The 15,218-nt window shown below is 40.5% G+C and overlaps 1 protein-coding gene across 1 annotated transcript; it reads left to right on the top strand.

Moving 5' to 3' along the window:
- The first annotated feature begins 5,990 nt into the window (after positions 1-5,990).
- Positions 5,991-13,305, top strand: LOC100834224 (RING finger protein 10). The gene is made up of 9 exons (XM_003574988.4): positions 5,991-6,254; positions 7,997-8,043; positions 8,161-9,414; positions 9,493-9,581; positions 10,793-10,895; positions 10,972-11,076; positions 12,232-12,355; positions 12,587-12,754; positions 12,852-13,305. Exons 1-9 carry the CDS (start codon positions 6,071-6,073, stop codon positions 13,010-13,012), a joined length of 2,235 nt encoding a protein of 744 aa, XP_003575036.1. The 5' UTR covers positions 5,991-6,070; the 3' UTR covers positions 13,013-13,305.
- Positions 13,306-15,218: the final 1,913 nt, after the last annotated feature.

Below are 15,218 nucleotides of genomic sequence, written 5' to 3'. Positions count from 1 at the left end.
TAGGTAGAGAACGTTTGATTCTTTGACTCCGGAGTTGTTGTACTGCCAAAGTGTTAGTCGCCAGTTTCCACGTGAAAACTCTGACTTTGGGAGGCACATTGGTATTCCAGATAATTTTCCACAGATCTCGGTTGCCATTAGGTGCAGAGCTAGAGCTACCTTCAGAGTCTGGGAGTTTCTCATTAAGGGCTAATTTGTATGCACTCCGGACTGAGAAAACGCCATTTTTCTCTGGGAACCAAGCAACCAAGTCACTATCATGATGATGAGGCAAGTGGATCTGAAGTACCGTCTCAGCGTCATGTGGGTATAGAACATCACGGACCACCTAGGCATTCCATTCGCTCATGTCTTGATTGATCAGATCGGAGACACGTCTGATTCTTGTTCTTCTCGCCTTACCGGAAACTTTCAGATTCCCTCGGGGCAGCCAATTGTCACGCCAAATGTCCACTGAATTACCATTGCTGATGCGCCAGATAACTCCTTTTTTCAGCAGTTCTAAGCTATGTTTGATACCCGCCCACACAGGCGAGGCAGATTGGATAAAAGCAGTGTCCAGTAGGTTGCCATTGGGGTAATACTTGGATTTCATGAGGCGGGCACACAGGCTTTCCGGGATGGTCAAAAGGCGCCAAGCCTGCTTGGCGAGGAGAGCTTGATTAAAGAGATAGAGGTCACCAAAACCAATCCCTCCTGTCTTAGGTCTTATCATTTTCTCACAGGACATCCAATGAATTTTGCGTTTATTTTGTTCATCTCCCCACCAAAAATCCCTGGTCAGGTGTTCCAACTCTTCGCATAATCCTTGAGAGAACTTGAAAACGCTCATCAAGTAACCATGGTTTCTGGTGGATTGGCTTCCGCTTCTGCCTAGGATTCTGAAAACTCACATTTGCTGGAAATTGCAAGAACTGAAAGCTCCATTCATGCTTCCCCCGGTGCCCTGATCTGGAGCAAGTCTGAGGAACAGCGGCTCGAGGTTGCGCTGGATATCAAATCAACTCATTTATCCTCTCTGGAAGAGCCTGGGGAGATGAAAGGAAGCACAGGTGCAGTCGGTGGTGGTACCAGCGCTATACTGGTTGGGTGAAGTGTAGTAGGTTTGAGAAAGCTTGGTGATGTTTTTGATACAGTAGTTCCTGTGATCAGGGGGGAGCCGAAGAAACCAAGCATTGGGTTCATGCTATTACAATCATGAGGTTCATATGTAGTATGGGGTCTTTATTCTATTGAACTTGACATTATTTATTGGGTTCATTTGAACCCAATCACTGCAGTTCCGCCACTGCGTGTGATGTTTGGCTCTGTAATCTTTCATATGAACTTGTAATCAGAATCTGGATTTGGACCAGGTGCGCGGTTGGTTTCTTTTTCATTAAAATGGAACCGGGGAGGAATCCCTGTTTATCTAAAAATATGGATTGACTTTTTTTATATAGTTATTTTAAGCAAATGGATCGAGAGCGAGGAGGATGGGGAGCGTTGTCAAGGATTTGAGAGGGAGAGGGGAGGGGAGGGGATCGTGAGTTGGTGTGATTAAACAAAGGGAACATCAATCGATCAGCTGATCAGCAATGCCGGGCAATAGACAGGAGATTAATCCAAAGAAAATTGGTCTATTCCACTTGAATAGGTTAACCAAATAGACCAGAGAGTATTTGCGTCCTATTTTGTTGTTGTTGAATTTAAACATTTGCTGAGAAATATAAAAAGGGAGTGGCTACGTAGCAGTCGAGTTTCTCAGTCGACGTACGCAAGCCAGTCTTCCCTTGATAGATCGATCGATCACCCGATCCCCTGTAGATCCACCTCCCCATTCAGTCTAGTTGCTCATGGGCTTTTCTTTTATGTGGCCTGATTTGTTTATGGGCCTTATGAGAATACTATTTTGTATCAAATATTTGGTTTTGGTCTATAAAATACAAAAATTAACATCAGTTTCATTAGTAATACTTAACATGAATCTACAAGTTTAAAGATTTAACATCTAATTTTATGTGCAATTTAAAAACTGCACGTGAAATTTTAAAAATTGCACCGAAATTTTATGTGCAATTTAAAAATTACACCTGAAATTTATGTGTACAATTTTAGTCGTCCGAAGGTGCAATATCCAATTGCACATTTCGAAATCCAAATTTGCACATGAAAAACATGTGCAATTTTAGCCGCCCGAAGGTGCAATATCCAATTGCACATTTCAAAATTCAAATTTGCGCACAAAATTTCACATGCAATTTCAGTCGTCCGATGGTGCAATATCCAATTCACATTTCAAAATCCAAATTTGCACACAAAATTTCACGTGCAACTTTAGCCGTCCGAAAGTGCAATATCCAATTGTACATTTAAATTCCAATTTTTATAAAAAAAACACGCGCAATATACAATTGCACATTTCAAAAAAGATAAATATACTCCCTCCAGCACATATTAAGTGACTTTCTATTACATGTATTTAGATACTTTTTAGGCGTAGATACATTCATATTTGGATAAATTTGAGTCACTTAATATGAGACGGAGGAGTACAAATTATCTTATACTGCTATTTTACGTTAGTGCACGTATATAAACTTGAAAACAAGGGAGAATCAATAGAAATAAAAACTACAAACAGAAAAGGAAACAAATTATAATTAGAAACCGAAAGTAAAAAAAACAGAAAAATGCACATATATAAACTTGAAAACAAAAGAGAATCAATAGAAATAAAAACTACAAACAGAAAACGAAACAAATTATAATTAAACAGAAAACGAAAGTAAAAATAAGAAACAGAAAAATAAGCCGCCCAGGATTCGAACCCGTGCCCCACTCTACATGTGGTATTCCCACGGACCACCAGACCAAGTAACCATTTCTCGCAAGATTCAGTTATTAACCTATTTATTGTCTGCTATATTTCGCGTCTTGGCTGAGAAAGACAATTTCTCAGGCGACTGTGCCCTAGAACATCCGATAAAACAATTCAAAAAAGACTTACTTTCAAACTAGCTACTCCATCCGTCCAACAAAAGATGTCTCGACTTTGACTAAATTTGAATGCATCTATACACTAAGTCATTTATAGATACATCCAAATTTTGACAAAGTTAAAACATCTTTTGTTGGACGGAGGAAGTCTAAGAGTTGGAACAAATGACCGAATACATTTAAAAGACGACAAATGATCTAAGTTGGAGGAAAGTAGGAGTAAAGACCATTTTCATGACACAGGAGTAAATACCATGACATATTGAATCGTATATGAGGTTAAAACATATGAATAATCAGTAGAAATTGTTTGGTTGCGCTACACAAAAAATGAAAAAAATGTACTCCCTAAGTTCTTCCCCAGCTCATGTATTTTTCCCGTTTGTTCCACAAACAAGGCTTGTTGCTCCATTTTCACCTGGTGTGACCAAAATGTCCACGATTTGTTCACTGTCCAGGATTTGAATCGGTATTAGTTACTCACTCCGTTCCACAATTCTTATGGAACGGAGGGAGTACTTCCTTGCGAGCCTTCACGTGTTATCGAGTACGTCGTTTGGGCTTCCCTGCATGCAACGCTGGTCGGGTGGACTACGTTAACGTATTTGCATGCAGCACTTGTTCCAACGGGCAGCATACCCTGGATGTTTAATTAGGGACAAACCAGATACACAATCAGAGGCGGAGCCCAGATTTGAATATGGGGGGGGGGGGGCAAAAAAGACAAGCAGATATAAAGTCTCAATATAAAGAGTCTATATCGATATAAAGCATAGCAACAAATGTCTGCCAGAACGAAAGAAAACTAAATTTCTATGAGTTTAAATTTAACTCCACGACTACCAAAAGTTCATCGAACAAGTCAATGATCTCATCGGAGGTGACTTTTGTACCTATTTTCTTTCCAATATAGACGATTATGTAGTGTTGAAGAAAGCCATCTTCCAGTTTATTTAGAAGATGCGTGTTGATCAGTAATCGGAAGATTTGAAGATGAATTGATGATTAGCTAATCATCTAAAGAATTAGAAAAACGAGCAAGTTACCTAACTGTACGTGAGGGAGCTGCAGCCCGGAGATGGCGAGGCGAATTGAGAGGAACAGAGAAGAGAGAAGAGGAAGAAGATCGAAAACGTGGTGACGGGAGGAAGGAAGTGGAACCGGCCGCGATTCCGTGCTGCCGACCGGCCGAGACTTCCAAGAAATCAGGTGCCGTGGGCTTTTTCACAGCTAGTGGGCTCATTTTTACTCTTGGGCCTTCTTCTGGATACTTAGAATTAGTCTAGATAATTAATTAATTCCGGCCATTAGCACCTTAACTTGTACTTCCTTCGTTCCCAACTAACTGGCAGAAATGGATTGCGTTGATTTCGAAAAGGTACATGTTTTTTTTTTCAAAAGTTCTGATAGAATGTGGACTGCAGGTCGATTTCGGACGAAATAGTGAGGGTTTTGTTTGCGAAATTTCTGGTGCCAATTAATTAGGAACATAGGAAGTAAATTGCATCATTAGTACTACTAGCATATACACTGGCATATAAGCTGGACATCTGTTGGGTAGGGGTGGGGGTGGGGTTGGGAGCGACAGGAGGCTCTTCCTTAGGGCTCAGTCGGCTCATTTGGTTTGTAAGATTTTCGTGGAAAATCCAAAGGATCCATAATTACGTAAGAAACTTCACCGTAGATGCATTTGATTTGGAGGAAAGTGTTAAAATGATTCCTTAGAATACTTTTTTTAGAGTAATAAGGGCTCAGCCCCTGATTTAATTAATGAAATCATAGCGGTTCATGGTGTAGTTTGAAACTATAGGTCCAAAGCATAAATGCAACAAGGAATTTAAACTTGGCTGGGCATTACAGGTACTCCAGCATATAACACGAATAACAAAGACTTTGGCAGGAACAAGCGGAGTAGCGATCTTCCTGAAGCCCGCAAAATACAGCGTAGGTCAGGTTGGCCCAAAAATTGATCGAGTAACAAACAGAGAACAACATATTAGTAGGTTCCGTAAGTTATTCTAGATAAGCAAGATGCATTTCTACATTTCCACATGCTCCAGTACAGAGCTGCAACGCCAAAGGCAACTAACCTGCGTTGCCGCCCTTTGAAATGCATCAACCTCGCCCTTTGAAATGCATCAACCAAACTGAAAGTAAATCATCAACCGAACTGGGAACATTGTTGATCCCAAGGAACACCATAAGATACTCCAGCACACTTTAGCGTAGAGCATTCAAATAAAAGATGGTTTATACTCCCCTGCGCTCCACAAAACTCACAGTTTGTGGGACCTGTCCTCCCCCTTTTATGTAAATTGTCTCTAGTTAAGATGCTATCCTTCCATATTAACCACAAAAAAAACTATTGGAGGAATACTATTCCTTTCCTATGTTTTTTAAGGAAAATGAGCATTTTGTCCTACCTTTTTTTTCCATAGGAATGAAGCAAATACCATTCTTTACGACCGCAAGCACCACCCTACCACAATTCTATGTTTTGTATTATTTTAAACTGAATGAGCCATTGGCATGTGAGAAATTTTTATGCGCCTTTTTGAGGCATCAGGGAAGTAGTACATAGTGATTACGTAGTACTCCCTCCGTTCCATAATTCTTGTCTCAAATTTGCAAATGATGTATATATTATTAAAAAGTGTTTAGATACATGTAATATTTCGATAAAAATTATGAAACGGAGGGAATACTCTATATATCCTAATTGTCATAGACAAAAAAAAGCTTTCAAGGGGTTTAATCTCGTGTTAGAATTTTTATGAAGTTAGGATGTCCACAAACTTTTGGAGGATCCATTTCTTTGAAAAAAAAAGTTCTATATCTAGAAATCTTTTAAACCTCGATCAAAGAAGCCAACCCGGTTTATGAATGCCCCGTCCGAAAAATCTACCAATGCTGTCATATGTCCACGTGTCGGACGCAGGTGAGTCCTCCTGCCATCCGTGTGCCGTCCACCTACCGGTGAGCTGACCGCCCATACACCGTATAAAGCCCGCACCTCATTCCCCACCCCGGCGTTATCGCCGTCACCCCTCGCCGCCGACCAAACGCACCCCACGAGCTCCCGCGCGGGTTCATGTCCATCTCCCCTACCGAATCCAGCAGAGGATCCCACCCGCTCACGCCGCGCACCTCGAACCCTAGCCCCAACCCCCGCCATGGCATCACCTCTCACCGCGGCCGCCGCTCCTCCCCTCGGGCCTCCGTCTCGCCGGCCTCCGCCGCGGCGCTCGGTGCCGGCGGGAGCGGCAACATCTCCGGTGAGTTTATTGAGAGCTTGTTCTCTTGTTCGTTCCCTTGTATGCGATTGAGCGATCGGATTGTGGCGGATGTTGCGGGTAGATCTGGATTGGTTGGCTTAGCTGGGGGATTGTTGCTGCTTTTGGGCTGGGTTTCGGTTCTACTTTCTGCAGGACTGAACTCCATGCTTCGGGTGATATGTTTGCTGCTTATATTTCATAGATTGAGAGTTAGCCTCCAGTTCTAGGGTTAGCGGCTTAGCGCAAAGACTTGGGGATTGTGTTAACCTGAGCATTTGGTTTGTTAGCATGGAGCCACCTTTCCATGCTTCGATGCTTTCCGCCAACTAGTGGTTTAACATGATAGTTCTGTCGTAGGAGAGGATATGCAAGCATGTAGCCCATATGGATTTCGGGTAGCTTTGGATCATGCCATTTTTTTGTGAAGAAGTTCGCCTGTTTATACGACCAGCTGTAAGCAATGAATCTATGTTAAAGAAGAAGATATTACTAGTACGTTCATCTGCTTGACAGTCTTCCTGCCTTAACACAAAATGCTTCATCTAGGCGAAATCATATTTTGAGATCCCTTATTATGTACGTAAGGAAGCAACTATGCTTATTGGGTTTATTTGGGCGTAAAGGGTTAGTTCAGCACAATCAATTTGGAATCATTCTTCATTATCTTGCCGTTTTTGAAAGGAATTACCTCAATTGGTGGCTTCTGGCAGTTCAATTGGGAAAGCTAGTTTACATGTAGAGCAGCTTCTGTGACTTAGTTGATGGTAATTCTATGGTAGAGAAGTGGTGTGGATTATCCAGTCATTTGGTTAGGGAATCTGATAGGTAATATTTTCTAATCCAAAAAATAGTTTCTTTTCCACAATTCAATTTTTAATACGATAAAAAATATGCACACGACATGGTGTATATTTTCCCATTTTAGTTTAATGTTTTTTAGCCATTTGTATCCATGCTCCAATTTGAACATGATAGATCGTCCTGTATATCTTATATTGCAAGGGCCTAGTGCATTGTATTGATTATATATACTTAGTGTTATCTATTAGCTAGTATGGTGTTTCAGTCTACCAGAATTGAGCAGAGTGGCGGAGACTTAATGCATATGTTTGATGTTTATCCAATACAAATATTGAATTTGACAAAAAAATATGTAGTGAATATGGTTTGACTGATACTGTTCTTTCCCTTTATTAGGTTCAGTTAGTGCTGTAAGAAAACATTTTGGAAACTTTTATACTAGCTTATTGGACAGTTGGTTTCATATGGACATTATACTACGTAGGGTAAATAGTAGAAAAGAAGATTTCATGATGAAGTCAGGAAGATATTATTCTATTCAGCTTGATCTTCTACATTGTCAATCAAGGTGTTCTATGCATGCTGTGTTTCATATGGACATTATACTACATAGTGTAAATAGTATAGCCGAATATTTCATGATAAGCCAGGAAGATATTATTCTATTCAGCTTGATCTTCTACATTGTCAATCAAGGTGTTCTATGCATGCTGTTTTGTTCCCTGAAAAGTCAAGTTATTTTGTTGATTGTTTTACTTCTGGTCAGATCAACTATTGGCATTGGCAATGCATTGTACCAGCATGTTAATTCATAAGTATCTGCTTCAGTCACATAAGTTGGCTACATGGCCTAGGTCCTATTCTTTCATGGTATTAGGCTGCCTAATCTCAAAAACTTTCATTTCCAGTATAATTTTAACAATGTAGCTCATATTTTGCAGACTCAGTTGTTCCAGCTATCGGAGAATCTGTTGATGCTTCCCAACAGGTAAAGTGTTTGCAGAATATCTAATACTTAATTCAAATTCCTTTGTTTTTTCAGTTTGTCCACGAACAGTTTTGTTTTCTGCTCTTGCCTTATCCATGAAAATGAAATAACTCGCAGGTAGTTGGATTTAGAATATCCAGAGAAGAGAATGATCCATGTACCCAAGAGGTTGGCAATGTTTCTGAATTCCAGTCTTCTGGACAAGCGAGTTCGGGTCTCCCAGTGCACGATGTTAGCTCAGATCAGGCAGATGCTCGGAGACTCGGAATGGTGGGGTCTCTGCAGAATGACCATAGTTCTAATGGACTTCAGGGTAATGGAGCTCTGATGGCCGCGAGAAAGAATCAGGCTGTGAATGCCAACCATCTGCTAAATTTCCAGTATGATCCTATTTCTCGACCACAGCCTCGGGGCCCTAGAATATATCCAGCGAAAAGGCAAAGGAAGATCAAACCTTACAACAAGGACTTGTTCCTCCAAGCAAATTTTAAGTTTGTTGTTTTGGATACAGGAAATTATCAGATTGAATCAATGGATCCTGATAAGATGCTCCAGTGGGAAGATATTATCTGTGTAAGATACTGTAGCCCTTCTGAGGTGCGATGTCCTATTTGCTTGGAAAGCCCATTGTGCCCCCAGATTACGTCGTGTGGACATATATTTTGCTTTCCATGCATTTTACGTTATTTACAAATAGGTAAAGAGGATTACAGAGGCGAGTGCTGGAAGAAGTGTCCACTGTGTTTCATGATGGTATCAACAAAGGAGTTGTACACCATCTATATTACTCAACTTCAGCATTTCCATGTTGGCGACAAGGCGACTTTCACGCTTCTGAGGCGGCCAAAAAATAGGCTCACTCCTTTTATTAGAAACCCATCTACTGATTTTTCTTCTGTAGATAAAGATCCTGGTGATATTTTCTCTAAGTTCATTTTGACATCAGATGTGGAGCTCTCTGTTAGGGAAGCAAAATCAGATCTCAGTAGTTGGCTGCACAGGGCCGACTTAGGCCTTGTTGATGACTTGGAGAGACTTCCTTATGTTTCAGCTGCTTTGGAGCAGCTGGAAGAAAGGATGAAATACTGGACTGAGTACAGAAACTACACTAGCAGCCCCCCTCTAAAAGATAGCTTCTCTCCCGTGCCTAGTAGCAAATGGAAGAACTCTGATAATCTGAAGACTTCGCGCCCCAACAGTGGACAGAGACTGTCCCCTGTTTCAGATGGAGATATTATCACTGGTGTTTCAGAGCTCTCTATTTCACCCCAATCAAATAAAACTGCCATTAAGGGAATGCAAACCAAAATGGAAGAGAACAATGCTACCATGATTTATTCAAGTGAACAAGACTCATACACATTTTACCAGGTTGGTGTCATGCTGATGATCTCCCAGTGATCGTGGTTTGGTGTTTTCCTATTTTTTATGTTTTAAATTTTGTTGCAGGTGTCTGATGGTCAGCACCTAATTCTTCATCCACTTAACATGAAATGCCTTTTAAACCATTTTGGAACTCCTGACATGCTTCCACCAAGGTAACAAATTATTTGTTTATTCCGTGAAGTATGGAGTCCCAGTTACTCTTGCTGTCATCATTTTATTGTTTTGCAATTACCATGGTGTGTAGATTGTACCCAATGAAGAACATTGAGATACTCCCTCTGATCCATATTAATTGTCTCAAATTTGTTCAAATATGGATGTATCTATGCCTAAAAAGCATCTAGATACATGTAATATTTTGACAATTAATATGGATCGGAGGGAGTATTAGATTTTGTACTAAACAGAGGATAGTTCATTTTGTTTGATCTGGCAACCAGTGCTACCAGTATTGGGTTGCTAGTGCTGGAGACAGGTAGCAGTTTGTTTCCCATGGTTGGCTCCCTTTTTCTCGTAGTATTGGGAAGAAGCTTGTCAGGGCACCTATGTGGCAGCATGTGTATGGAAGTTTAGCTCACTTTGTAAAAATACTATTTGAGCCGACAAGGTTCTTGCAAAATTTTGACAACAGATCTGGTAGCACATAAAAAATAAATACAACCCAGGTACCACAAAAATTACAACTTGAGATAAACAAAACTGAAACTTGCTCACAAATGTTGCCAAATAGTTCTACGATAAGCTTCGGATCTGTTACATGCATACTTACAAGTTGACCTGAGTTGCCACAAGCCCACAACACCGGATGTCAAAATAGGCAACTCTCTCTCTCTCTCTCTCTCAACCCAGTATATATAAAACAGTGTTCACTTTTTCTTCTGGCAAATAATCATGTCTGGAGTGTGTGGCAGCAAAGCCACCAAAGAAGAGTGCATGTACTGTCTAGCAGATGCCACAGAAAAAGAGTGTGTGTAGCCAATTTTCCCTCAAGGATAACTAATCTACTAATATCTAGAGGATCCACAGGAAGCATTGCCTACCAAATTTCGTACTCAACCTAGATTTGAAGCTTCAATTGTGGGACTTGTTGATATCCTGAGCATTTGGGTAACCTGTGTGCTCAGAATGAGAAACCAATGCTGGCATTATGAATTTCTCTGGTATATAGGCTTTGCTAGACTGGAAAGCTAAGTGTGATTTTCCTTCACAGCTAATGCCGTGCATGATAAATACTTTTTGAACATGGGGGGCCATTGGGCCAAATGACTTGAGCAATACTTGATATCTGAACTGTTTTATCTTTGTATCTATACAATACCAGATTCATGTCGGACAGTTTACTAATCAGCTTACTTGCACACAGAATAACTGGAAAAATCTTGGAATTGGAGACGATAACACAGTCTGAGGCTACCAGAAAACGCTATCGTTTCTTAAGTCACTTCTCGTTAACAACAACATTCCAGGTAAACCGGTGCGCATATGTAATTATGTAATTTTCTTTTGATCTGTTTCTCAAGTTCTATAATATAAACTATGCAGTTCTGCGAAATTGACCTGAGTGAGGAGCTACCTTGTATCTCACTGGGTCCATTCATGGATGAAATGAAGAAGCGTGAGAAACAGAGAAAGCGCACTGCCGAGAAGGTCTGAACTATTTCTTAGTGTTTGCTATGTTATTTTGTTAAAAAGGTCAACACCATCATGTGCATCGGTTGTTATTTGTACAATCCAACTTGGGAAGAATGTGTTTCTACAAATGGGTTTAGTGATCTTTTAAGGAGTCACCTGGCTAGCATTGTTGGATTATTTTAGGTCTGGGCTTCTGTTGCTTACAATTTTAGCAATGATCTGTCTGTGCCAGCTCACCTGGTTTAGCATTCTCTTTCGCCTACAGTTAGTAAGTATTCCCTCCGTCCCATATTAAGTGACTCAAATTTGTCCAAATATGGATGTATCTATGCCTAAAAAACGTCTAGATACTTGTAATAGAAAGTCACTTAATTTGGGACGGAGGGAGTAGATAACTTCAGATTGATTGGAAATATCTATATTTAACTCTAAAAGTTTCTCTAGAACAGTACTTACCGCTTTGTTGCACAATGCACAATACTGACCTTGTTGGTAGCTAGTCATTCTGGAAAGTTTGTTGCTGAAGCAACCAGAATGTATCCAACAGTAACATGCGATGCTTGCTGAATGAGGGCTATTCAGTTTTGTGGTTTGCTTACCTTATATATATAACCTTATATATATATATATGTATATATATATGTATATATATATGTATATATATATGTATATATATATGTATATATAAATGTATATATATGTATATATATATGTATATATATGTATATATATGTATATATATGTATATATATCTGTATATATATGTGTATATATATGTGTATATATGTGTATATATATGTATATATATATGTACACCCAATTTGTTTGGTGCATACATGTCTTTTTGCATCGTCAAGGGATGTTATGGTTTGTCTAGTTAGCCATTATGGTGTGAAAATTTGTTTTGGGACCTTTGCAACTGCATAGAAAATAAAGAACTTGCTGTAATGGCATATAAATATCAGGTGGTATCTTTACAATGGCATGCACACACAAAAAACGATCTCCTTATTGTTTATGTCTCAACTTCCAAAGCTTGAATCCCATCCTCAAAATCCTGGGCCTGCTACTGCTTTGATTTAAAGTATTATTTAATTCTATTGAGATAAGATGGAGTTAAAATTTAGATGTCTCGGGCGTGAAAATACATGCTTCTCTGGTGTTTTCTAGGAAGAAAGCGACAGGGCGAGGGCCGAAGTAGCTGCTGCTGTGCAGCTATCTGCTATGCGTTTTGAACATGCAAACTTCTCCCACAGTCACAACGATGTTATGTTCTCTCTGGATGACTTTGAAGGTAAATCTATAACTCACTCGTGAATACGCCCAATGTTATGTTCATAATACTGTCCACGGTTTACTTTTATTGGGTCACCAGTTTCTTCCTATTACTAACTGTTATTCTGATCTTACAAAAAAATAAAATCAGCTTTGCAGTCCCACTTTTGGTAATATGCATACCTAATTCTTTACGGATGCTTTAGTTTGCTTGTCACACACTCACACTTTGATATCTTCTTTATTGTAGCTCTGGGGAACATTGCTGGACCATCAACGAGTCCTCCGGCCAGTGAACGAAAGCTTTTCTCTGATGTTACACGCCTTGGTTTTGCTTCTGCGCAAGACTCGCCTCCTCTAGGAGTTGACAGTGGGCCTGGGGACACGGCTGGCAAACATGAAAGCTCAAGAGACCAAGGTTGCACGCCGCACCATATCCAGTTTTCTGCGTACACCAAAACTCTATGTCGTCGTCTAGTAAAATCCTCACGTCACCGTATTGTTTGTTTGTGCAGCGCCGGCAGCCACTTCTTCCTTGTCTTTTGCCAGCATTCTGGCTTCCACCAGGGCTGCCGCGGGCAACAGCGTGGAGATGCATAGACCAAATGGAGCCGGAAAGAAGGGTAAGAAGCCCAGCAAGGTACTCTTGTCTACCGGCGGTGGCCGCCGATACTAGAGGAATAAAATATGCGGGACACATTTGGGTGGGTGTTTCCGTTGTTGTTCAAGTCAAATGTGTATAGTGCATAAGCTGAATTACTGTTCTGTAACATTCAAGTAGGAGATATGTTTTTCTTTTCTCTCAAGTTCCTAAACACGTGTCGCGGGGGTGACAGAGAACCGTGTAATCCCGCAAGTTCTGGTGACAGGTTGATAACACACTGTTCGCCGGATGGGAAATGGATTGTACTTGTACATTAGTACTCCGTACTGCAATAACAAGAGAAAAACAACTGTTAGGTTGGAACCCTTTCGTGTGTCATGGCAGATTCTCTTGCTTGGCTCGCAAGAAGCACCCAGCTCGTAAGCCGCTTTCTCTCCCCCCTTCGTGCCAAGTTCATTCATGCATCTGATGGCCAATCGTTCGCCACGAGACGGAAAGGCAAGAGGAATACGCTACGCATGCACGGCAGCCCGCACTTGCGGCCTCACAAGCCACACGTATTACTGCGGTAGTAGGTTGCTGCCATGTGCCATGATCTATGTGTGACGGCTCAAGTCGTGGTAATCGGAAACACTTCACGTACGACAAAGTTACCATGTTTTTTTTCTCCATCTTATCTCCTCACGCAGTAAGCACGAGCTTCCAACCCAGCCATCCGAGCCCATGTGTAATGCCCGTCCGATATGCATCCGTCCGTTGCCGCAGATAATTGTTCGCATTGCTCCGGAACACATCTGTCTTCCGCCTCCATATATAAAACTTGACCGATTTTCTTCTGTGTCGAGAAGTTCGCGAATGGTCTCCAAATTATTTTAGTATACTCCCTGCACGTCACTTATTTTGAAACGGAGGGAGTATTTTTTATCCTCTAACTATTGAAACCAGATACCAATGATCACTCGCCTCATCCAAAGCGGTTTTAGTGTCATCATATCGTGATTTTGGCCCAAGAGTTGTCATGTTAGCCTGTCAAATTGAAATCACTTTTCATTTTATCCCACGAGTCAATTTGTTTATGCAAAAATAAAAAACTAAAGCCAATGTGGTATTTTGAGGCCAAAAACGTGAAATATCAGCGCTAATACCATTTCGAATGTGAGGAGGGACCATTTTTGTCCGGTTTCAACAATTGAGGGACAAAAAGTATATGAAAAAAAGTTGAGGCACCATTTGCGTATTTTTCGACGAGTTGAGAGACGAAAAATATGCTTTTCTCTTTCTTCTAACCATAATTTTCCATCCAAATCCCTGCAACCACATTAGGGCCTCCTTTGATTCAAAAGATTTCCATAGGAATTTTGAAGGCTTGAAATCCGTAGGAATTTTTCTAACGTCGGTCGTTTGATTCGTAGGATTAAATCCTATATGAATTTTTCCTAAGGATTCATTTGTACTACATTTCATAGAAAAATTTACATCCACTCCAACCTCTTGGAAGAAATCTTTTGGTCCAATCAAACAAACTTTGATGCAAACAAAATCCTATAGGGATCAAGTGGACATGACATTGCAATTCTACATTTTTCCTATTCCTTCATTTTTCCAATCCTACGAATCAAAGAGGCCCTAGAATTCAATCTCAGTTACAAGAAATTTCTATTTACAAAAGAGATAAGTAATATGTGAAATGCAAGAGAATTCGATCTTTATTCTACATGGCGGAAGGTACGCCTGTTTCCAATATTGTTTATATACTTAGCCGTTTTGTAGCACTGGACTTGTGCTTCACTATTCCAGTTGACTAGCTACGGAGATAGGACCGGCCGACAGCACTGGACATCGTAACAACGTCGTACGGCATTTGTCGTACGTATAGCAGCGCCGTGTGGTAATTCCATGTCCTACGGTTAACTCGACCGGCCGAGATTTTTGCCGATTGGTGTATGTAAGACGCGTGATAATGAAAGGAACTACCTGCATCAAAGGTAGTCACTGTCTTTGCAGGTTATCTATAGAATAAATAATTCATGTGACTCAACACAACATGCCACGTATCGGGTGCAAACCTTTATTTAGTATAGACTCATAAGTATGAGACACTGTATCTAAAACTTGCGGTACAGATTTAACCTACAGATAAAGAATGGGCTAAGCACATAGGTTAGATCTGAAGGTCCGCATGCATAGTTTGATGGTCCGCATGAATAGTTTGCACCGAACAGAGGTTTACACTAGATACGTCGTTGATACAACATGTCTCAAGTTGACTATATAGAGT

Source organism: Brachypodium distachyon, chromosome 3, assembly GCF_000005505.3.
Source record: "Brachypodium distachyon strain Bd21 chromosome 3, Brachypodium_distachyon_v3.0, whole genome shotgun sequence".
NCBI classification, from domain to species: domain Eukaryota; kingdom Viridiplantae; phylum Streptophyta; class Magnoliopsida; order Poales; family Poaceae; genus Brachypodium; species Brachypodium distachyon.
Note: the sequence above shows the minus strand (reverse complement) of the source record. Positions and strands in the feature narration are given on the sequence as shown.

What these genes read in the sequence shown, in the direction of transcription:
- LOC100834224 (XM_003574988.4), top strand. Translation starts at nt 6,071, where the DNA reads ATGTCCATCTCCCCTACCGAATCCAGCAGAGGATCCCACCCGCTCACG. An exon ending in ACTCATACACATTTTACCAG is followed by an intron (nt 9,415 to 9,492) that starts GTTGGTGTCATG and finishes ATTTTGTTGCAG; the next exon opens with GTGTCTGATGGTCAGCACCT. An exon ending in CGTTAACAACAACATTCCAG is followed by an intron (nt 10,896 to 10,971) that starts GTAAACCGGTGC and finishes TAAACTATGCAG; the next exon opens with TTCTGCGAAATTGACCTGAG.